Below are 26159 nucleotides of genomic sequence, written 5' to 3'. Positions count from 1 at the left end.
GAAGAAATATGCCCTTTTAATGAAAATAAAGATCCATGTTTAATAAAAATGTTTAGAGAAATGAGAAAATGTTTAATGGTGCGTTCACACCGGACGCGAATGACGCGATTCGCGCGAGTGATTTACATGTTAAGTCAATGCAAAGACGCAAATAGATATTCTGCGGTGCGAATTGAGCGTTTGACGCGTGATTCGTGCGAACGGCGCGAATCGCCCGAGTTGAGAAATCTGAACTTTGCCGGATATTCGCGCCGCGTTAAGCAATCAGGAGCTTGCTCAAGTAGTGACAACAATGAGGAGAAAATCTGTATATTATTAGTGATAACATTAAATGACATGAAACACAACCCAGTCTCTTTTTGCTAAATGCAAGTTTTTGTATGATCAATATCGTGATACATATCGTTATCGTTTTAATCGCCCAGCCCTACTCACACGCTTCAGTCTGTAGCAGAAAAGCAGAGGCTGACAATCACACGAGCGAAAACAGGCAGAAATATTGCGTGCCATTAAGGTGAGGAGTTGTATTTCGAATCAAATATTTTTTGGGGGGGGGGGGGGGCAATTTGGCCATTTCTAAGTATTCGGAGGGCTTGTCCCCCTCAATGTCTATGGTGTTGTTACAGCCCAGCCTATAATGACAGAATGGATTCTTGGGCCATTTCATTTGACAAACCTTTCCACATGTCTCATTACAGTTGTACCACCAAAAATAGCTCAGACGGCTCATAAGCCAAAGTCCACACAGGACTAACACAAAGCCGAGAGATAAACAATGGCCACAAAATAGCCATTACAGCTTCCTGAGGAACAATATGCTGACTCTCAACACAACATGCGCAGATCAGCCAATGGGGAGTGAAGCCTCTACAGCTACCACTTCCTGTTGCAAAAAAAAAACTGCTTCCTGTTGAAGTGATCAGCCAGAGGGAACTTCCTGTCTGTGGGTATTACTTCAGAGGACTCATGAGCATTACGTGTGAACAAAACCCTCGCCGTTCTCGGCAATGCCTGAAAAACAGAAAGCAGAGGTGTTTGCAGAAACGTCCTGGTGTACTGCTAAAAAAAGCAAAAGCTCAGTGCCATGTGCAGGGTCTGCGGCAGCAAAAAAAAAAACTCCTGTTATCTGATACCCAATGACGTAATGCACTCAAAGCCACTTGGGATCTGGAAGAAAACCACATTTTTGGCTTGATGGATTCCAAGCTGTTCTCCTGTAGGGCAATTCAAAAAGAATGTACCACATAAATAGGTCACTCACCGTAGATGCTCGTTTCTAGTATTTAGCATGCATGCAATGACGTGAAGGTCAAATATGCATTCAAACAAAGCAACACGGTTGTAGGAGGGGATTACGAAAGAGTGTAGCTCCGGTGAAAAGGCGACCAAAACCGGTCTGACGTGCTGGTCAACGACAATTGATGCCAAAGATCTCTGTTTACATCATAAAAAATAAGCAAGTTGAAACGGAGACAATAACGTGCAGCCTTTAAAAAGAAAGGACTGCAAAATTACAGTTTACTTTGAGTCACAGTCCATGAATTTGCTTGTAATACAGTTTAAAGCAAAACCTAGACAAAACTATTTGCTACTGGGTGAGGCTTTTCAGTAGGTGACAATAGCTATGTTTGCATTCACCCTTTTTTACAATCTCGCATTAAAAAACAACAATTAAAAAAAAGGCTGGATGGAAATGGCAAGATGTGCATTCATTCTGACAATGTTTTTATGCTAATTTTTAGATAAAAAAAATTAACTACGATGGAAACACATTTACCGTATAAATTCCTCTATGCGCATTAAAAATGACGCAAATTTGAGATGGGCGGCATAACTGGACCAACCTCGTAGCACAACATCTGAAATGCCTGAGCAAAGTCTGTCATCAAAGTGGTTCCCACAACCGTCTTACATGAAACTTTCCCAAAAAGCAGGCATCCGCATCCGAACGCAAGATAACTTTACAGCGTTTCGTCTACACGCTCTGGAGCGCAAGTAATTTATTATATACAAAATGATTATATACAGTGCAGTTCTCCTACTGCACTAGGCATGTGCCGGTATCAAATTTTCATGTTGCGATTAATTGCTGAAGCTTTTATCACGGTATACGGTATTATCACGATATTGAAATAAGTTGCAAAAAAAGTGTTGTCATACTATAACAGGTTAAATCACTTTCTCATAACAAAAGAACCAAACATTTAAATACAATAAAGCAATACACAAAAATGTATAAATTAAACAAATATTTAAAACAGATTAAAGTGCAAAAGAATTATAAAGAACAATAGGTATGCTGAAATGTACATTTAACTAAGATTAATACATGCTTTAGAAGTATTTTTCATTGTCAGTTTGTTAATGAATGAACTAATGTTAAATACTGGAGCCTTGTAAAGTGTGTGATTGAACAACAGTCAGAACATATTCAAACAATATCTAGGGCATGTAATTTAGTCCAGATTAAAATATAAAATTCAAGTTTGAAAATGAATAGCCTTAAGTCTTTAAGTATTATGTATTAGGTTATGTGATTACTGGAGAAACGGCTGCATTTCTGCTGTTCCGTCAGCGCCCTCTGCTGTCGAAGAATGAATGTGCACTTCAGCGCGTCTCCTCATTCCGCCATGTGCTCGGCTCATACACGGTCTATTTACGTCAGTGCGCGTTCCTCTTTGACGTGTTGTTCATTTTAAACGGTTGATGGGTTAAGTATTCTTAAAATTCATTCTAAAAATCTGAATAATTCGTAATAAATAATTATTCACGGTATTTTGAAGTGCCCACGATAACAATATTGTGCATGTTCATTATTCCGGTATATCGTATTACCGTTTACCGGCACATGTCTATACTGCACTAACTTCCATATTTCTTAGTGATATTTAGCGCCAGTTGATCAGGAAGTGACGATTTTGTTCTCTTAGGCTCACTGGATGGAAACGATGCAAATGTTTTATGCGACAATACAATTTTACGCAAAAGTTAAATTAGCAACTTTGGTTGGAAATATAGCTTATTAGAACCAGTTAACCCTTAAACGCATACCTTGGGTCTTTAGTGAGCCGGAACGTCATTCCCTACCCTCCTCCTCATTCATTTTTTAAAATTAGACATCAACCTTCTTAGTATTCCTCAATCAATTCATTATAAACAACATAACGAGAAAAAAATAAAAATAAAATGCCTGTTTTCCCAGGGTCGCTAATGACCCGCGGTGTGTAACAGTGTATTTTTTTTGCAATAATATAATCTTTGTTAACTGAATACGTGCAATTAACCTTTATTCCTCAAGGTGGCGATGTCTGATACACAGTGATAAAGTGACGTTTCACTCATAGTTACCGCAGGCAGAAAACAAAAGAATAGGAAGTACCATCAGCAAAACTTAAAATGGCTCAGCGATTTACTGCAGTTAAATATTAGTGTCACTGTCACTTGATGGTGGATCTGGTGAAGAAGCAGTCAGCGATCAACATATTAATTTTGAAGATGCTAAAAATGATATTTTTGAGAATATGTTTGAGACGGCGAATATGAGCCAGATGCTGAATGTGTTGGCAAATGAGCTCTGACGAGGACAGTGATGAGGGTATAAAACATCTGCTCAAACAGAACCCTTCCAAGCTCCAAAAGAACAAAATATGCTTTATTTTATTCTTCTGTAATTGTTACGCTAATATCAGGAGAAATCCATCCGTGTTAGATATAGATCCGGGTCGCTAGATCCGGGACTAAATGGTTGCAGTTTGCAACCTTTTTTCCTGCTGGTGCGACTGAATTTGGTTGGAGGTCGCACTGGTGTGACCACTGCGGTGCCCAACTGATAAGAGCTGCCATTTCTGTTACATATGAGAAACATCGAACGGCAAACGAAGCGAAAGCGGAACGGAACCGCGCTACTCGTTTGAGCGGTGCTGCGCGGACCGTTTATCAGCTCGGAGCATTAATAGACATCGCAGTGCAAGCTCATATATGGGCTGATCTCGATCACGTGACGCTGTTACTAAACAGCACTGGGAGATCCAGTGAGAAAGCATTTGAATTCACCTCAGTATTAATAACATCGCTACTGCGAGATCTAGCGGGAAGCGTTTGGTGTAGAATTCTCCGTTATAAACCACAGATATCAGAGCAAACAGAGCTGACGCGGAGACCAGGAGAAACATTTTGAAACATTCAGGGGTTTCAGTCCACAAATCATAAACATTCACCATGGATTTAATGTAGTAACAGCCCATGGTATTGGGGAAGAAATAGTCAAATGTTTTTTCTTTTCTTTTCTTTTTTTTACATTATTCATCTCAGGGTTCGTACAACCTTTTAAGAGTAAAATTCAAGCACCTTTCAAGTGTTTTACACTTTTTCCAGCACTTCAAAGCTCTAAATATCATCCAATTATTATTACAACTATTATTTTTAGTGTGATGATTTGTAAAACTAAAAGTTTAAAGGTGCTGCACTCTCAGAAAAAAAGGTACAGTGCTGTCACTGGGGCAGTACCCTAAGGTACACAAGTGAAAAGGTACATCTTTGTACCTTACTCACCCCTAAATGGTACATATTAGTACCTTAAAAGGTACATATCAGTACTTTAAGAGTGCATATAAGTACCTTAAAGGTACATATTAGTACCTTTTCGGTTTTGTACCTTAGGATACCGCCCCAGTGACAGCAATGTACCTTTTTTTTCTGACAGTGTGGCCACTTTATGGCACTTATTTGACTTATTAGGCATTTCCACTCCTTTATATATGGACAAAAGTAGGAAGTCACAAAAAAAACCTGTTCTTCAAATTGTGACTAGATTACACAGAAAACAAGTAAAGATTGTTCCTTTTAGTTCAGTATGACACTATAGAAGAACAATGGTACATTTAATAAGAGTGGAACATTACAATTTTAGGTTTTTGCACATTACTGTTTTTAATAAAAGTAATTTTTTTCTGCATAACACTTCAAGCTCAGCGCTTCACTGTTAAATTTCCAATAAACAAACAAACAAACAAACAAACATGTACTATTATTAGTAACTGCACTTATTAACAAAACAATGCAAAACAATAGTAATTTTATGATTAAATTAACCTTGTGATAAATTTTCCTCCAGCGCCACCATCTGTAGAACTTGGTGCCACTGGTGCCACTGCTCTCAAATGTTAGTCTGGAGCCCAGTTATCAAAGTATTTATTAGCAACACAGTGGAAATTAGTAGATTTGGCTAGCATGTTGATTTACGGTGTGCGCCCCTAAATTTTCTGGTTGTGCCCCTAAAATTTTCAGTTGGGGGCCACTGTGCTCCTAGTGAAAAAAGTTAGTCTGGAGCCCTTTTACGGATTAACTATTCCACTGTTGGAAGAAGAAAACTTGCTAACTGAGACCTTGCGGTCCAAAAGGTTAGAAATGGGACTGCAAGCTCAGTTGATTTATCCGTCCAATTATCACACGTGGAAGGCTGGACTAGAAGATGGAACTTTGCATTGACCCACATATGGTAACATTTCTCTCTAATACAAGGGAAAGAATAATAAATGGAATATTGTGTCCTTTTTTTAACAAATCAGCACCAATTGATAGCCTTGGAAGATGGATGAGACAAACAAACTTCATAAGACCATAAAAGGAAGAGAAACCTCACGGAGATCTGACTCCTATCATTGAAACCGTCTGGATGGAGCTTTGTTCTGGTCTCAGTGTTCAATTGACCAGTTTCACAGGCTGCTTCTCACCACAAGCGCAGAGACGCAGGAATATTTTGCAATGAGGCCTGAAGACGCGTCTGCCAAGGGACAATGACTATGCTGACTGCGGGGAAATTACTTCTAGTTTTCAAAAACCACAAACACTGAGGCAAGCGTCAACACAAAACCTGCCATCTTTCATCTCTTTTCCAGGACTTGCTACTTGAGTGAACTTTTCTCTGATATAAGGGGGCTGAGATAAGATACAACACCAAACGGTTTCTCATGACATCATGTGTACAGGAAACTTTCTAAAGTGCACAGAAGAGAGAGAGATGTGAATCTCGGAAGCCGAGTGGGTTGGTTTTGTACCCAAGAAATTGCCTGATAGAGAACTTCACATGCAAGTGTAAAATCTTTCTGGGGCCTCTAGGCGTTAACGCTTGAACTGTGAAAACTTCATGAGATCCACTCTAACCGTTCTCCAAACTACCATAAACCACCGTGATATCAAGGGTTTCTGATGAAACTTTGCAAAGTAACAGAATGTGCTTGAACAGGTTTATGGGACCGAGCAATAATTTTAAAGCATGAGACGGCCCCCTGGGGAAAGCCTCCAGATATAGGTTAGCCGGTACTGCAACATGAGATATGAAAGTACAGCAAGTTGAGACCCCACGTTTCAAGTACAGGCTTGTGGGAAAGCACACTGTAAATAACTGATCTAAAGAGCTACAGTTTACAGTGAAGACTGAGAGATCTGTGGGTAAGCTGTCATTATGGTTACAAAGCATTGTTCAAAGTGGAGTGCTTTTCCAAACCCTACAATTCCAACCATAAAGTCATTTTGTAGCAACAAGTTTCCAAGGATTCAAAAAGTTACGCACAATATTCATTAAATACTACACAAACACCAACTTTGACAATCAAATTAAAAGTTCTTACATGTCATTACCATTTTTGGTGGTTGTTCTAATGCTGACAACTACAAACCGCAAACCCATCAGCTGACTTCCTTTATCTTCACACTTTTAATACTTTACAACAAAGCATGGGAACTCTAGATACTTCTGTTTAGAATCTGTACAGTGTGACACGTAAGAAAACCTTTAGAAACAGTATTCAAACATCCCACATCCCAGTAATTCCTCAAACAAATCTTCTGATCCCCAACTCAATTATTCTAGGCCTGCCTTGCGATTGTTGAACGTCCATTGCTTTTCCACACCCTACAATACCAACCAAAGAGCTAAGCGAGTTTCCAAGGGTTCAAAGTCATGCATACATCTAATGCATAATGCTTAAATAAAGACAAAAAAACAACATTGACGATCAAATGTGTGGTTCTTACATGCCATTACTATTTTTGGGGGCTGACAAGGTCAAAGGCATGACGACTGCAAAGCCAACAATTGACTTCCTTTACTCTTTAAATACATCTGAATCTGATAGGTTTCAAAACTCTAGAGACACAAGCTTCGAATCTGTCCAAGAGGAAGTTGGCACTTTCAGCTATCCCATGTCCCAGTAAGCCCTTAACCGAGTCTACAGATCCAGAGATCCCTTGCGAATGTTATGAAACATGCAACCAAATACAGTTTGCGTCAAGATGTTGATAATCTTACCTCCAGTACAGGTCCTGCACCCAAGATGGTCCGCTCCACGCCGCTTGCGTAACCCTTCTGACTGAGAGCCGTCAAGCAGTGAATGAGGAAGTTAGTGCTTTGCGTTTTGCCCGATCCACTCTCTCCTGAGATAACGATACACTGGTTGATGTGCTTGCGCAACATGGCATAGTAGGCCACATCGGCAATGGCGAAAATATGGGGTTCCAGCTTGCCCAACTGGTGGTTCTCGTACATTTTGACGTATTTGGGGTTGTAAATTGGCAAGAACTTAAAGGGGTTGATGGCAACGAGAATGCTGCCAGCGTACGTGTAGATCTTCTTCTTTTGAAAGCGATTGCGAAGGTTATCCAAGATGCTGTCCTCACTGAGGACCGGAAGGTTGCAGAGGTCCTCAAAGTCCTCCTGCTTTGGTGGGAGGAAACCCCGAGCAACCAGTCGCTTGGACTCCTGCTCGTTTGCAACGGCGGGCAGGTGCACATAACGGATGGAACCATCGCGGTTGCGCTCCTGCAGGAGAAAGTAAAACCCCTCTTTCCGAGAATGTTGCTCCTGGGCTTTCCTCGGCCAGAGAAGGACCCTGTGCACAGGTAGGTCGGTCGATTCCAGCACCCACTCCTCCCCGCCGCACTCCTTCACCTCGGCCAGGACGTAGCGCTTGCTAGCGTCCAGTCCGAGGACCGATGCAACATCCTGGATGACGCTAGCTGCGGTGGCCTCCTTGGTGACTCTGAGTGTACAGCACGACGCCGTCTCCAGAGCCAGTCGGGGGTATATCTGAAGTTCGTAGGCCTTTCCATCTTGGCTAGTCGTCCCATCGTCATCTTTGACACTCATTCTGACTCAGGACGAGCCCCTTCAGCATTACGTACTGCCACCGCAACCACCATCTAGCACCTGGAAAAGAGGGTGCAAGGAATTAGGCATGCAGCTAACAACTTACATGAGTGATTAATCAAATATTTCTTCCATTAATCATTCTATTTTGTAAAATAATCCCTAAAAAGCATACAAATTACAGTAACATACATACATACAGAACATACACATATTAATCAATTTGACAGCACTAATATATGTTCCTAGAAATGTACAGATGCCTACAACAAAGCAACATTTATTGACAAAGGTTGTCCTTGACAGCACACAAAGCCAACCAACCAATAATGACATTTGTCAACGACCATTTCCATTGATTTTATTGATTAGTTATTGCAGTCCTACATTACGTACTGGCCTACTTTGTTTCTTTCTATTAACCTTCCACTTTCTGCTTTAAAACTAGTTCCAGCGAGTCTCATTCATCTCGATTAGATCAATCATTCATAAACAAGAGCTTCAGGATTTAATTAAACGTAGATAAGGTGCCATTACTGGTGCTATTTAGATGAACATGCATCACCCCTATCCCTTATTTGTCAGGCCTGCAGCTCTCCATCTGACCTTATTATTCGTGGCGTCTGACTCAGACTAAACAGCTCTTTTATTTAATCTCCCCAAAGCGTGTCTGTGCAATAAACTCTGATCACAAGTCTGTGTAGCAAAGCCTCACAGGAAACTGTGGTCACGGTTTTAGTCTGTGCGTTGCTGTGAATCTGCCCCCTCTTCCTAGCCAGTAATACACAGCACATCTCTAGATATACAGTACAAAGTCACAGCTGCTACATTATAGGTGTCAATATCGACATAGCAAATGCATCCCTACATTGCAACATAAAGGGTCATCCAAGTCAATATGAGATCAAAATGTACCTTCTTATTGCAATTTTTTTTGTTGTTGTTGTAATTTTAACAAAATGTAATACATTCTCATGCATTAAGAAATAAGTCACATTACAGAAGAACAATGCTTTGCGAATGCCAATGATGGTGCTTTACAAGGAGCCCTAACAGGCCACATGCTCCCAAAGGCTTCTTGGAGAACCAAAATCTGACCTACCAATAAGCTTATCGTTATCTTATATTGCATCGTTGATTTCATTTACAGATTACTGAATTTGGGCGTGGCAGAGTTATTTCTATGCGGCGTAACAAACGCTGCAGAACACTGTACGCTTGTTCTAACTGTAAATTTGAGGAAGCAAGTTAATTCCTGGGAAGACGAGAGCCAAGTGTCTTAAACAGCTGTCACTTTATATTGAGTGAAATTAAGTTACTCTGGAAAATCCTTGTGAATGAATGGACGTATTTTCTGACGGCTTGTCATAGTGGGGCATCCATTGAGACTAACATTTTTATCCAAGATCAAATCAAACCATGAGGGGGTCGATAAGCTAGCCCAAAGTGCGCTTGTTTATTCATTATATTTCCTAAGTTTAGTAAAAAAAAAGAAATACTTGCTGAATTTGCTGGTAAACAATGGCTAAAATGTAAAACGAAACGTCTGTAAAATAAACAGTTGAACGGTCTAAACTTTTCCAGCCTGGTTTCTCAGATGGGTGAAAGTAGGCCATCCTCCTAAATTGGCTGCTGACCATAACCAGAATCAATAAAACTCCAAGGCATGCAAAAAGTCTGCAACCACAAAAACAGCATCATCATTACGGCTCATTTTGAGCTGGTCTGAAATAGCCGAGCCAAGCCAGGTTAACTCTTCATAAAGCAGAACTTGAGATCGGGGGTGTGGGGGGGGGGGGGCATATAGTTTAATATATCTGTCATGTTTCAGAGAAAGTCAAAGATTCTTGAGATAAAAGTGAGGCACATCAGCCTGGCAACTTTGAGGCAGAGTTTGAACAACACTTCCGGAAGTAAAAACTCTAGTCAATTTCTCCATAACAATAACTAACCTTTAAAGACAGCCTTACTGTGACCTACGAAACTGTTAATCAATAGTCTTTGCCTGCATTATTTCATCATAGTTTAAGAAAAATCATGTTTAACAATGGAATGTGTGATGAAAAACTACATTACCCATAATGCTGTACAGAAAACTCCACCAATCAGAGACCCACTACCATGAAGCACTGCGAATGATGTAATCGAGTCTACACTCTCAAAATACTTGAAAATATATGCATTTTTTTGCAATAAACTTAATTATATATTTTTTCTAAATACTGCATATATAATCAACATTTTTAAATGAGTGGTTTTATATTTCTCTATTGTTTTAATTTTGATTATGTTGTTCCCAATGCTTCATGGGATTGTAGTTCTTTCCCTCACTAAAACCGTTAAATTCACAGTCGATTTTCAGATACATTTTTGCTTCAAATCAAAGTTTGTAATGTTATGATTCACCTCAAAGACAATTTTTTAACAGGCATTTAACATAATGCAAAAACCCTTGCGAGCAGCATAATGTATAAGTCATTCCAACTTAAATTATATCAGACTGACTTAAAAACTCAAGTTGAATCTCGTATGACTTAGAATAGCTTAATTTAATAGCATAATATGAGTTAAACTAATGTAAAAACATATGTTGACATGACTTCTTGACCATATTTTTTAAAGTGCAACCATTATTTCCATTTTCCGTCATATAGCTTGATTTTCAGTTAAAATAGTCCTTAAAACAAGATACATTTACTTGAGAAGCAAGTATCATGTATAGTTTTCATAGATTGTCTCTTTAATATGATTTTGGCCGATTTTTTTCCACATCTTTTAAATATTAACAAGTGAAAAATCTGTCAAAAACAAACTACACTTGATTTTCAGAATTCAAAGTATGAAAAACAAGTCTTAATATCTTATGCAGAGTTGCTTCTTAAGTAAATGCATCTTATCTCAAGGATTTTTATATATTTGAACAAGTCAAAAAAAGACACAAACTTGAGAGTTTGTTGGTTTTAGAGAAGATCTAAGACGCTCTTCTCATTTCCATTGTGTTTTTTTAGCTAAATGACTTGAAATCACTGGCATAGTTGAGAACAAGCACACACAAAAAAACTGCAAACAAAGTCACAAGCGAACCGTTAAAATCGTCACCAAAGCCGTTACTCCTTTTCAAAACATCATCCCTCGAACGGTTTTCTCAGAGGAAGCTCAACTGACTGGCACGAAAACAAAAGTTCTGGCCTCTTTTCAGGAGGGCAACGGGAGTGATTTGTGAATCGCCAGAAGGGTCGATTCTCCAGCTCCTCACGTTTCGGCCTCCTTCAACACTTCCTTCGGATAGAGATACATGCAAGTTGGCCGAGCTCCCGGGGGAGGGAAGAGAGAGAAAAACCCATGAGGTAAATCAGTCACAGGTTTTTTATGGAGCACAGATGCAGCTGGAGACGTTCTGAATGAAAAGGCCCGTTGAAGTGGAATGTGCGGCTGAAACAGAAACAGGGCTTTTGTTTTAATATCACCTCCATTTAGGAAGCAAGTCTTTTAGCAGACGCGTGGGCAGGGGAAAGACGAACCTCCGCACGGCGCACAGGCTTCCCTACGGACGGCGGTCTCGTCTGATGGACGCTTCCTTCTGGCTCGGGCCTACGCTGAATGCTTTTCAATCAGACTCAAAATGCTTAAAGTCACCCACCCACAGGTTTCTGGATGACTCGAGTCGCTCCTTCAGTGCAAGTCTGTGGGATTTTTCGGCTGTTTTGGTGCTAAAACTAAAGTAACAATGACTCTGAATAATGCAAATTTTTTGTGGGTTGACTTTTGTGGGTTTCCCCTGGCTTCAAGAAGCGTAGTAGCAACTGACACTAGATTCAGTTAGAGAACAGACACAATTGACCGTTCGCAAAGACCCGCCCCCTTTAGTTACAGTTGCTATGTCCGACAAGCCTTGGCGCTATCACACCACACACACGTTCTCACGTAGAGAAAATACATCGCGGAGCAAAGAGGACAACACGCAGACAGACAGGAGAGAGCGAGTTACTTTTGATATGAAACAAAGTCTCAACTTTGAAATTGTCATAAAAAAAAAAAAAAAAATTTAAACAAATACCGTTTTGTGGCTCTTTAATGTGTCGTCATCGCTAAGCTGCTTGCGAACCTATCATCTCTTCCTTGTAGTTCATTGATAAGCACGAAATAAACATGAATGAACACTAAAAGAAATGTTTCAACCGCGGAAAGATGTCAGTACACACCGTTTTTCCAAATTCAAGTCCACCGACGTTAATCTACTAATTCTCCTGACTGCTTTGTCGGACAAAACGCCAGATTCAGCGATGTGATTGGTCAGATCGCCTGTCAATCAAACTTGCGGCGAAGGGTGAATTAAAACTGAACGTGTCTGCTTAATAAATTGGAGCCGGAGCAGGAGGAGCAGGAGTCAGATCTCATTCATCACGAGAGTGAGGAGCTGACTGACAAGATGATGGCAGAAGATTCGGTTTCAAAAAATTAAACTAAACAAAAAAATCAACCCACCATTCAAGCAACTGCCGCCCTTAAATTGGCGCTAATTCTAAACTGACAGTAAAATATGCGCGGCCATTCATAATGGTCCGTGTCCATTGGTGCATTTCCAGTTCATTCCTGTGGAAGCTCAACTTCCAAAGGAATTAATTGAAAACACTTGCTTTGCTCTGCACCGTTATGAATGGCCGTCCACATTTTACTTTCGCTTTGCGAATTAACGATTTAAAAGCGAGGTGCAAAAGAGGGAAAACTCCAACGGTGGCACCGGTATTACCGGTCTTGGCACACATCGGTTAACCGTCGGAAGATTTCCTCACTGTCACATCCATACCATAGATGCTGCTGTGTTTAGCGTCCTTGTTAGCTCACCTGCCTCCCATGCCAGAGACCAAGGTTTGAATCCCGCTCTGAGTGGGTTGAGTAGGCCCGGTTACATTTGGTGCCGTGACCCGGATGGAAGTGAGGTTTACACCATGTCCTAACTACACGAGACGCGATTCCAGCGACAAGCAATTTGACTGTCCACACCAGACGAGACGCGACTACGAGATGCCACAAATCAATCAAAAAACCACAGCCAATCAGAACAGCGTGTGGGCGGGCTCTCGCGCCAAGTGCACGGCACCAAAGATTAATCTTGAGAGCACACGCAAGGAAATGGAGAAGTAGTCTACATAATCAAATTCAGAAACATTACACCAATTAAACATTACTAAAACACATACCGAGTTATTAAAACAATCACAGAATAGACTTGTTTGTTCACCTGACCTTATTGCTCATGCATTTGTGGGAGTTTCCCTTTCAGACGCAAAATGTATGGGAGGAGAGTATTTAAATGAATCATGCGAGGTGAATTACTAAAGGTTTGCGCTAATAAATTTACTGATATTTGCCCCAAAAAAGCATGTCTTCAACTGGACGCTAATTTGCGCTGCTCTCAGTAGATTGCGTTGGTCATTTTGGAAATGATCCGGCTGTGTCTGTGTTCATTGATTTGTGCATCGTCAGTAGATCATGAGCTGAACTTTACACTCCCACTTTCCTTCCATCTGCTCTTTTTTGGGGGATTATAGTACTCTCAAGCCTGTTTAGTAAATCTGGCCCTAAAATGTGGCACTATAAGTAAATTCTATGAATAAGTAAAGATCTAAAAGGCCACTTTAGCCCAGCTAATGCTTGGGTTTCATGAAAGCAAGCTCATGTATGTAAAGAGGCAGTATTGGGTCAAGAAACGCCTCCAACTCCTGTGAGAAATCAACTCCAGTCTGAGCGGAGCTCAATAAAACATTGGCAGTAGTTTCCACAGCGGGACACAATCTCGACGGCCTGGACCTCCTGCAGACGCACATGTGCTCCAGCTTTAGTTTCACCATCCTATTGCAGTTCACCACAGGAACAAGCAGTTACTGGAGACAAAGAGACCCTACAATCTGGAAAAGCACAAGATATCCAGAAAGCGTCTACAGTCATGCAAATCACTCTTTAATAAAGTCCAAGCTTCAAACTACAGTTTTATTGACTCTTATGTTACTTGAGCTAGAGTTATACATGATTTTACAACAAAAAAATGACGAATGCTTGGATAACTTTAAGACACCATGAAATCAAATTTGACAATTATTTTTTTTTTTTAAATAATAATAATAATTTGTTACATTTATATATATATATATATAGCGCTTTTCTAGGCACTCAAATCGCTTTACATATAGAAGGGGGGAATCTCCTCATCCACCACCAATATGCAGCACCACCTGGATGATGCGACGGCATTATATATATATATATAGGGCTGGGCGATATGGAGCAAAAAATATATCTCTATATATTTTGCTATATCTCGATATACGATATATATCTCGATATCTTTACAGGAAAAATAACCCCCCAAAAACTACTGCAAAAACAAATATGCCAAATACCACACAGTCTTTTTTTTTTATTGAAGTGCAAAGGCAGTTCATGTAGGAACAAAGTAGGGATGCAACAATACAGTAAGTCCACGGTTCAATACATACCTCGTTTTTTTTTACCACGGTTTTCGGTTCGGTTCGGTTCGGTTCTGATGGCTAGTCGCAACAGATTTTTGCTATTCTATTCTTAGCCGAACAGCAAGAGCTTGAGGAAAAAATACTATTTTTTTATTGCAATACTCTTTCTTTATTTTACTTAAAAGACTTGAAAAACCTTACTTAAACTTAAAACTTTACTTTTAAAAAACCTTGTACACATTCCTAGTGTACTGTATAATATAAAATAAATATATATTTATAAAGATTTACACTGGCAGCTCAGAGCTGTACAGCAGCATTTAAGTATGAAATTGAATTAATAAATGTAAAAATAAAACACTACATAGACTTCCCTATAAAATATACATTGATTCTTATTAAAGCTACTGTATTAGTTTTTCAGTCAAGAGCCTTGAGTGATTTTGTCTTTGTCTTTAGTTATTTTATTAACCACTAAAGGAATAGTTCACTCAAAAATGAAAATTCTGTCATTGATTACTCGCGCTCAAGTTGTTTTAAACCTGAATAAAGTCCTTTCTTCTGTTGGACATAACATATATTTTGAAGAATATTGGAAACCAAACAGTTGCTGGTCCCCATTGTAGGAAATAATAATATGAATGTCAATCGCTACTATCAGCTGTCTGTGTTCAACAGAAGAAATTAATACAGGTTTGGGACAACATTAGAGTGAGTAAATAATGACATAATTTTAGAGTGAACTGTCCCTTTAAGGACAAGCGGCAGCGTGTTCACTATAGGCTGCCCTGCTGTCAATTTAAGACTTTCACGCATGTAATATACAGACACAAGCCGATTTTACTTTCACTTTAGACATAACCGACTGTGTTAACCTTGTGTGTATTTGACAGTATTAGCGCAGTAAGATTTAGTCCAGTAATCACTTGTTTGACAGGCTTTTAGTGCACGCGCTCAGGAAAGCGCATGGTGCCCTACGCGCAAGGCTTTAAAACGCATGCAAATAATGAATTTTCATTCAAAAATAAAACAACTCAAATCAAGGGCATAGTAAGTAACCTTCTCCAGCAAGCAAGCCGCTCTCTCTCCGTAGTGTACAGTCGCGGGAGTTCTTGTCTCGCAAAGGTATGCCGCCTAGGTAAACTGTATCTTGGATCAAGTGTTTGAGAACCAACTGTCGGCATTCATGGCAGTAGACATCTGTCTGCTGTTCGTCCGACACCGAAGTATCTCCATATAATGGAGCCAGTTGTTTTTAAGACGAGTTCTGTAGCCTCCGAGCTGGTTGCGGACGCGGCCATGACAACACGCGAGGGGAGGGGGAACAAAAGCAAGGAGGCGGGGGGCGAGCGAGCGGGGGCGAGCACAGCTCAGAGAAGGCAAACAAGCAAAGTGGCGGAATCAGAATTAAATATAAACAATATATCGATATATACGATATGTCAAAATCCATATCGTGTTTAAAAAATATCTCAATATATTTTAAATATCGAGATATCGCCCACCCCTATATATATATATATGGGGATGATTAGGAGGCCATGATGGACAGGGGCCAATGGGCAAATTTGGCCAGGATGCCGGGGTTACACCCCTACTCTTTATAAAATCATATTCGTTTTAAATTCATGTGCCTCGTAATCTTGAATCAAAATCACCTCCCCTCCCTCTTGCAGCGACTTCTCTTCTCTGATGACGAGGGCGGGGCAACCTGTCAATCACATCAGATCCACCAATAGCAAACCACAACCACAGAATCAATTCCCTACAGACAAAATCAAGCCCCACCCTACATTTGGTCTTGTTCCAGAAGCCGTTTCAATTGGATATGCCACAATTCAGTTTCATGCCGACTTTAAAAAGGTAGTTTTTGCAATTTTAGTTTTGAAAAAAAGTGATTTCCCCAACACCCTGTTCTCACTAGGCTACTACCTTAAATGTAAAGAGTCCTTTCTTATTACTTCCTATGATAACAGTGTTTCCCCTAGAATTTTTTCCAGCAGCGGTGCCGTTACGTGCCGGTGGTTGTTACCAAGCCGCGCGTCGGGGGGTCCGGGGGCATGCACCTTCGAAATAAATTTAAAAACAAAAACACCCCTTAAACCATGATTTCTGGCAAGTTTTGTGGATATAAATAGACATTTTGAACATTAAAATCCAAAATAAGCTTTTCATTAGTTTAAAAGGTGACTAGCTTATAGCCTATTTTACTTCAATAACCTGCAGGGACGTCCAAAAAGTTCCTAAGGGGCAAGGGCTCAAATGTAAGAAAGGGGCAATATGTAAAAATAAAAAAAATAAAAAAGTATTTGGATACTATTTTATGTTTTTGCAAAAAGTCTCATGCTTATCAAGCCTGCATTTATTTAATCAAAAATACCGGAAAAAAAAACAGTGAAATATTATTACATGATGTTTTTTTTTACCTTTTTAATCAAATTTTATATATATATATATATATATATATATATATATATATATATATATATATATATATATATATATATATATAAATAAATAATGATTAATAAAAAGGTAAAAAAAAAAAAAAAAAGTAAGACCATCACATATCATACAAGAGCTGCAAGTAATTTTCTCTTTGCCTTTTGTTGTTTGATTCACATTATTGGCTCAATCGTCACCAGGTTTATTAGATGCTGCCCCTTTAAGACGCAGATCTAATATCATTCTCCCATTAATTTCTCCCAACTATTTACGCCCATTTAAGCTAAACTGTGTTTAAGTGAATACTCTCCAAGCCTGTCATTTTGAGATATAGGCTATTTTGTTGTGTATTTGATGGTTTAGTCGCGCAAACGAAGCACATGTGCAAATCAGTCCGTTTAGCAGCGTGCGTACACACACACCCGCCTTGAACTTGGAAACAGCGTCTATTGCGCGGATTATTGTGCTTTTCATTTAATCAAACACGTTCTGCAATTTAGCCAAAGTGGAGAGTGCATTTGACAACAATCACAGATTGTGCTGAATCTGACGCTGAATGCATGTTGGGGAGAAATGACAGCGCGCGCTATGAAGGGAAGGAAGTTGTGCTAGACGATGCGCGAGCATATCTTCTTTTGGAAGCGAAAATAAAATAAGATTAATATCACAGCCCTGTGATATTGTGTAAGTGTAAGCAGACTACATTTTTGTTTAGTTCTCTGGCCATCGTCAATCTCACTCTCTCTTTTACAGTGTGTGAGTGAATGTGATATTGATCATGTGAAGATTTTGCAGCGCCGCTGTGAATACATTGTAGGAGAAACACTGGATAAGCAAGCATAGGCCTACTACATCACAGAAAGTGCTGAGAATATTTAAGTTCTCATCTTGTTTTATTTCAGACCTTAATACACACATGGCTCAAACTTACAAAACATTGAGTCAAACAAGTTCTGTAGCTTTACAAAAGTAATATGTTACAACTTCTGTAAAAATGAATACATAAAATATAAAAGTAAATGTGTTCTTCCTGTTTTACATCTTCTGTTAAAATAAGTGCTTCCAATGCACAAGTGCAATCTTACTGTAACGTAAATTTACATACGACTAATATACTTACAACTGTAAGGTTTTTGAAACATGATTTAACCCACTGGTAACAAAAAAGTGCAATTTTACAACTGTAAAGTTGCTATTCGATGATGTGCATGTCGCATCATTACGTCACTTCATAACGTTTCCATGGCAATAGGGGGAAATGGCTGCTCGTGTGAAGTAAACGCAACATTTTTCAACTTTCTGCTAAGATATATGTGACTTTTTTTCAACGAAAATACGGGGATTATGAAATCATGCAAGCCCCGCATGTTTTGCGCCCGGAAATCGGCAATTTATGCGGCGAAAGTGCGCCGTATTTGAAAAAATGCAGCCCCCGCATAAATATGCAGACTTTGACTGATTATGCATTGAGTTATGAGATGGCATAAATCGCGTTTTTCTGGAGGGACTGCCAATATTTCTCATTAGCATTACGCTAGAAGAACAAAACAATGAAAGCTGAGTTACTTGAAGGGAAAAACGTGTCATTTTTGCATAATAAATGGCATTTTCTAATTGTTTTAAAGCTCTCCGAATACTTCAACTGTCATTGCCATTGGTCGGACAAAACAGATTAGTGAAATATGAAACGTGTTTAAACCTCAACAAAAATGACTTGCATCATCTTTAACTCCCTGAAACGTCTCCATTGTTGTCTTGAGTTTTCTTCCGGGAACGAACACGTCACAATATTTCTCATTTCAATAATTAATATGCGGAATAAAGGGGCGGGGCCTGATTGAGTTAGTTAGTAGTGTGATGAAACTGGCGGTTATGGTAAGTGGCGGGATATTTCCCAAACACGCTCAAATCGCTTGACCAATCACAACACACTGATCCAGCCGACCAATCAGAGCACACAGTGAAGGAGGGGTTTAATAGAGACTGGGAAGAGACGAGCTGCCACACTGGAGAATATGGGAAAAATTATAAATAACATTCAAGCATGAAAGCCTGTTCTAGTAAAGCCCAAAAACAACATTAAGGCATAACAGGCCATCTTGAAACTTCATCTTTCTTTTGAGATATAAATCCCTCTGTGCAGCGTATTAGTTGCTCTGATATAATGGCTGTTTTGAATGTTGTCAAATCATTTTGTATCCGACCGTCATGCGCAATCTGTGCCATTTGCATGCAAACAGTCTCCTGGACGTGCCTGTGAAAACACAGGCCTCCGAAACGCTCCGGGGCAAAAATCACTGTATACAATCCTGACCAAAAAAAAAACCTGCAGATAGTTAATGAGGAGCAGCCAGATTCACAGACTCCATATGAACCGGCATGACGTCAAACCGAGATAAGCTTACATTTGTGATCCTAAAGGTCACCCCTGTCCAAGGGGAATTGCTGATTATGATCCAAAGAAAGCAGAAAGTGCATCTCATGTGGAAAAACCATAGAGGAGGTGGAAAGAAAGTCAAGGAATAGTTCAGACTCTTGAGTCAAACATGAGACTTGTTGCATCTTTATGCTGCGTTCACACCAAACGCGAATAGAGCGTCTGGCGTGAGTGATTTCAATGTTAAGTCAATGGAAAGGCGCGTTGACGTGCGTCTGGAGTTCCCGCGGCGCGGAAGGCGCGTTTCGCGTGGCGCGAAGGACGCGGATCCGCCTCGTTCGCGCGAATGACACAAATTGGACGCGAATTGAGCATCTTGCGCGTTACACGCGAGTGGTGCTTTTGTGCATTCACGCGTTTGAAGCGAATTCGTGTTGAAAAATTTGAACTTTGGCGTCAATTCGCGCCGCGTTAACCAATCAGGAGCCTGCTTGCTGCTGTCACGTGGTGAAGTGAGGTGATGAGAAACCCTGCATAATTTAAAAATACTACTATTGTGTCACAAAATGTAGTTTTAAGATTTTTTTAGGTGAGAATGTAGTTGTTTAAAGCTCAAATATGTGGTTTATTTATAAAGAGAGCGCCTATTTAAAAAAAATTATCTTGTGTTTTTAGAGTTGTGAGATCAAGGCGATCACCGGGCGCTCAGCGCTCATTAACCCCGGCAAGAGCAGCCTTTCCTCGGCCAGTCCTTCTGCCGTTTGCCGCTGGCTCTGATGTCCTGTAGTGGTTCGTCTTGTGTGGATCTAACGGAATCTATAATTTGTTGTCTGCCAAAGAGAAGTTTCATAACTTTATTTTTTAAAGATATTTAAATATACATGCAGTGAAGATAATGTAGGAGTTGCCTGGACCACATTTGTTTAGCTATTAATGTTTAATATATATTTTTAATGAAAATGAAAAGACGCAGAGTGGTGTTTTATGACATATTTCTCCTGGAGCGCCTTTTGAACGCGCATCTATTTCGCTTCAAACGCTCGATTTCTACGCGCGAATGGATTCAAAATGTTCACGCGTCAAACTAGACGCGGTAGACGTGATTTTGATGCTCTATTCGCGTTTGGTGTGAACGCAGCATTAAAATGCTTCATAATTATTATTTTTGGCCTTTACTAGAACATGTTTTACTGCTTGGATGTTGATTCTTTTACATATTCTCATTGTTGTAGCTCGTCTCTTTCCAGTCTGTCAGTAATGCTCGGTTTAGTTCCTGCCTCCTTCTGAAAAGCAAACTGTGCTCTGATTGGTCGGCTGGACCAGCGTGTTGTGATTGGTCAAGCGCTTCCGGCGTGTTTGGGAAATATCCCGCACAAGGAATATTGTGACGTGTTCGTTCCAATGGAGGCGTTTCAGGGAGTTCAGAAACACTGACACTGATATAGAGAAGAACTCCCGCTGGAGCTATTTGACAGCAACACTCAAACAGCAACACTAAAAAAAGAAGAAGCTGTAAACAGGGTTTTTCCTACATTGAAAATTTTTTGGCGGCCGCCAAAACAAATTTTTGTCCCGCCAAAGCTTTATTTGATGAGTTATTGTGATTTATGAATGATGTAGAATAGATGCTGCGCATAACCGACTGTCAGAGAGAACGATCAGAGAGCTCCTCCCCCGCTCGCACGCTCTCTGTATTCAAAATAAGCATTCTTAGCTTTCTAATATTTCACATATTACGTTAATCAAAATCAAAAGGTCGGAAGACCGAATCCATGTTGCACGTGGCGCTATCAGACAATAGGCCTATGTTTCCTTTAATAACCGCTGGGTGTGAAATGCGCTCAAAAAACATTGACTGATTCTCTGACCAGCTGACATAAACCATACTTTCAATAAACGGGAAACAAATCCTATCCGGTTATGAAGTGTTTTCTGTGTGTTTACAAATCTTTAGCGATGTTCTAAAGACGGGATTCACACACAACGCGTCAGCTAATGTCCGATTCGCCACCTAATGACTCCTTTGAACCGAATCATTTCAACGACTGGTTAGAACAACTGATCTGTCCAACACTGAACTCACAAATCAGTTTATTAATTTACTCAGAACAATCTGAAATGAGAACACAAGTGTGCTTACCCAATTTAGCAAGAGTGTAAGAGTTAGTTTTAATTATCCACAGTCTTACAGCTTATTTATGTTCATAATGTGTAGTAAAATAAATAGCCTATAAATCACTTAGTTTAGACTGGAGTGAGGTGAACCCAGAACAAAGTTGTTGTTAGCTAGCTGATAATTTTATGAAATTGTATATGGCAGAAAATTAGGCTATTTGTTCATTTTTTTAATACTACTTTTTAATATTGATATGATTATATACCAAAACAATTATCAGTAAATAGTGTAAAAATGAGGAACAAAAACAAACATCAAGGTATCCCACATGGAAAAATACTATAGTAAAATTACTATAGTGTTTTTGAACCATACTATAGTAAAGATACTACAGTAAATTGTAGTATATTATAGTATTTACTACACTTTGTTAATTTACTGTAGTATATTTACTATAGTAAGGTTCAAAAACACTATAGTATTTACTTGAGTAATTTTACTATAATATACTCTAGTATTTTTTCATGTGGGATCAAAATAAGATAAGCAAAAGTTACAAACTTTCTTTGAATTTATATAAAATGTATTGTCAGTATTGTGCTTGCAGATCACGTGGGTAGGGTACTTTTTTACTGTGTGTGCGTGCGTGTGTGTGTATGGATGACCATGTCTGTCAGCCACCACCGAAGACCATTTTTGACCCAGGAAAAACCCTGTGTAAACATGTAATAGTTTTTACTAATGGCTAAGTCTTAAATGTACAGAAAAACTCAATTAAATGCATGCATTTTGCAGCTAAACACTCGCTCAAACGTACAGGTCAACGCTGTTTTCGACCCGAACGCCAATTAGCCTCTAAAACATGGTCAAACAGAAGCCAAAGCTGCATCAAGTCATCTGCTGCGCTCTGAACACATCTTGAAGACATTAACCGCTCCTCCTAAATCTCCCGATATTACGGTCCCAGACTCCGTTTGGCTCTGTAAGTGCTTTCCAATCACTGAATGTTTCTGTTGGTCCGGCGCTCGCAGTCATTACACGAGCTCTGGGATTAGCTGGCATATCCAAAAGGAATGTCACGTCACCGGCAGCCTCGCCTCGATGACTTACTTTTGCCTTGTGTGGCATTCGGCATGAGAACCCAACTGAAGAAGACCCAAAAAACGCTCTTATTTTCACTGAGGTTAAGGGTTGGTGTTTTCCCTCGGCTGCACAAAGATCAAGAAACTAGAGCTTAGTGAGACTAGTACGATTTTTTAGGCTTTTTACGAAAGTCTGTTAAAGCTCAGCAAGTCAAAAATACTGTAAAAACGGTAATATTGTAAAATATGATTACAATATAAAGCTGTTTTCTAATGTAATTCATTCCTGTGATCAAAGCTGAATTTTCAGCATCTTTACTCCAGTCTTCAGCGTCACATGACCCTTCAGACATTATTAAAACACCCTGATTTGCTGCTCAAAGAAACATTTCTGATTATTAATCGGCTGAAAACAGTTGTGCAGCTTCATAGTTTTGTGGAAACCGTGAAACCGTTTTAAAAATATTATTTTATCAATTAAGTTCACCAGCATTTATATGAAATATAAAACTTCTGATAACATTATAAATGTTTTTTACTGTCGCTTTTGATTGATTTAAAGGGATAGTTCACCCAAACATGAAAATGATCCCATAATTTACTCACCCCCAAGTCATCCTAGGTGTATATGACATTCTTCTTTCTGACGAATAAAATGGGAGTTATATTACAAAAGTCCAGACTAATCCAAGCATTAGAATTTGATTCATTGTTGCTCTGTTTTTGAAGTCCATAAAAAGTGCATCTGTCCATCAAATAACGTGCTCCACGCAGCTCCGGGGTGTTAATAAAGGCCTTCTGAAGCGGATCGACGCATTTGTGTAAGAAAAATATTAATAATTATAACTTTATCAAGTACATTTTCGACCAACCGCATTCCGTGGAAAAGTGTTGAATGTTGAAAGTGAAACTCAAGATGCGTGCGTGACGTCATGACGAGCGGACCTGGTCGCGTTAGTCTTTCGATCGGCAGGGGAACTTTCAACAATTTTTCCATAAATTGAACAGGGAAGGCGGTCGGCCGAAAGTTTACTTTATAAAGTTTTAAATATGGTTATTTTCCTTACACAAACGCATCGATTTGCTTCAGAAGGCATTTATTAACACCCCAGAGCGTTATTTGATGGGCAGACACACTTTTTATGGACTTCAAAAACAACTATGAATCCAATTCTAATGCTTGGATTAGCCTGGACTTTTGTAATATAACTCAGATTTTATTCGTCTGAAAGAAGAATGTCATATACACCTAGGATGACTTGAGGGTGAGTAAATTATGGGCTAATTTTCATTTTTGGGTGAACTATCCCTTTAATGCATCCATACAGAATAAAAGTACTCATTTCTTTCAAAAATACAAATAAACTCTCATGACCCCTATGAGTCTTATTTCATCCAAAAAATTTACAAGAAGCCTATTTTAGGACCATATATTATTTGTTCACGTGTGTTTGTGTGTGTATATTCTGTATTTAAATCAAACGAAAATATGTTTTTTGTATTTTATGACCGTTAGTCACAGTGTTCGTTGATGGCCCATTTCGCGGGCTCAAACCTCCCGCGCGCCCGCGGCGTATTTATCAAATGAAGAGCAAAATGGCGCAATGTTTGCTCGTTTACCAAACAAACGGCGTCGAATAATAAAGCAAATGTCAACAGAAAGCTCGCAGCTGCGTCGACGCTAACAGCCACGGTTAATGAGCTCGCCTCGCCTGGCGACGGGGGACTGAGGGCGGGGGCGTTTTATGAAGTCTCCCTGGCACTCGAGCCGCTCCGGCCACTTTCCACTCAGACCCGGCGCTTCCTGCATGAGATCAATAGGCTGTCCAACATCAAAACCACACCATTACCAACCCGCTGACAGTAGCACAAATGGAGACTCCCATTCATCTCCGGGACAGTATGAGCACATTGTCTCTCTGACTAAAGGTTAGACAATAAACGCTCCGTTATTCAGCTGACCTAAACAGTCAAATATGCCAGGCTAACTTTGAAGGGGTTAATGCAAAACAGCGACCGAATGCGTGTCAGCTAGACTCGTTTCTTCAAGTGCTCTATAATTAGAGTTATTTATAAACTTGGATCGACTGCGTTCGTTGGACACGGAGAGACTGCTAGCAAAACCGTCCAAGCTTAGCTTTAACAATTTCCGTCCGCTCCTACCACGTGTGCGTCATCTCCAATGCGCACCGCAAAGTTTGCTCGGTTTGCTTCAAAGTCTTTTATCTCTCCTCTCCTCACCCCCCTCCAAAAAAAAAAAAAAAAAAAACCCGACACACCCATAAGGCATCGCTGTCAGGCCACTTTGGGGCAACTTCTAGATTAAAAGCCTGTCTTTACCACAGGGAAACAGATGAGTGACCGGACCACGGTGGATGTTTCACTAAATTAGGCAAGCATTCCGCTGCCATCTGCAAATCTTGCAGATTTTCGAGAGGAAGGCGGCTTCTTTGAGTAGCTCATGGAGAAAATGGATCTAATTCTTGCCATCTGCTCGTCAATACTCATTACTGGGCTGTTATGATGGACGAATATGAAGCCCCTGGTTTATATATCAGCAATGGCTTCATATATCACGCATTACAGAAGAAAATAAAGAACTAATATGTGTGACCCTGGAGCACAAAACCAGTCATAAGTCGCACGGGTATATTTGTGACAATAGTCAACAATACATTGTTTGGATATTTTCATAACAAAATGTATTATTTTTATATAAAAAATGTATTATTAGTAGGAATATGCATGGCTAAGGACTTCATTTGGATAACTTTAAAGGTGATTTTCTCAATATTTAGATTTTTTTGCACCCTCAGATTCCAGATTTTCAAATAGTTGTATCTCGGCCGAATATTGTCCCATCATAAAGCTTTCAGATGATGTAATGTCAATTTTAAAAAAATTACCCTTATGACTGGTTTTGTGCTCCAGGGGGTCACATATAATAATAATACATATTTATTTTATATAGCGCCTTTCTCAAAGTGCTTTACAAGCTTACATAAAACAGAAAACAACACACTTTAAGTACAACAAATAAAATTAATATTCCAATAAAAGCAATCCTAAAATAAAATATAAGGTATATATACATATAAGGTAAGGCTGGGTGATAGGCCATTATTGGAGTCTGCATGCAATTAAACATATAAATATTCATTAATATTTATTTCCAAAAATGTGCTGCAAAGTTTAGCAATCCTTCCTTTAGCAAAACTTTAGTAGCAAAACTAGTATGTTCGATTCATTTCTGTGAGTAATTGAATCTCAGAATATATTTTGAAAAACTCAGCGTAGCTTTTTTCATGTAAAATTAGACGTATTGTAGAAAATATATGGCAGTGGTTATAGCGATATAGATGCTGTTTACACTGTAAAAATAGCAGTATTGTCTTTGCAAACAAATAGTAGTAAGATACTATTTGCACCTCAGTATTTTAGTACATTATAAAACAGTATGCAATAACATATTGAGTGTAAATTATTACATTTATTAAATAAATGCCTCCTTATTGGGTAAATA

At 39.4% G+C, this 26159-nt stretch overlaps 1 protein-coding gene across 22 annotated transcripts in view; it reads right to left on the bottom strand.

Annotated features, from left to right (window-relative positions):
* Window positions 1-26159, bottom strand: part of LOC307120922 (myosin IXB) — a 71265-nt gene that overhangs the window by 40622 nt on the left and 4484 nt on the right. For all 22 annotated transcript variants that reach the window (XR_013815894.1, XR_013815895.1, XR_013815896.1 and 19 more), the window contains exon 2: window positions 7310-8206. Coding sequence is in view for 18 of the 22 variants with exons in the window: in XM_079808192.1 (XP_079664318.1) it covers window positions 7310-8146 (837 nt within the window). In the remaining 4 variants the exon portion in view is untranslated. The remainder of the gene's footprint in view (window positions 1-7309; window positions 8207-26159) is intronic.

Source organism: Gobio gobio (genome assembly GCF_949357685.1).
Source record: "Gobio gobio genome assembly, chromosome: 24".
In the NCBI taxonomy this organism is placed as follows: domain Eukaryota; kingdom Metazoa; phylum Chordata; class Actinopteri; order Cypriniformes; family Gobionidae; genus Gobio; species Gobio gobio.
Note: the sequence above shows the minus strand (reverse complement) of the source record. Positions and strands in the feature narration are given on the sequence as shown.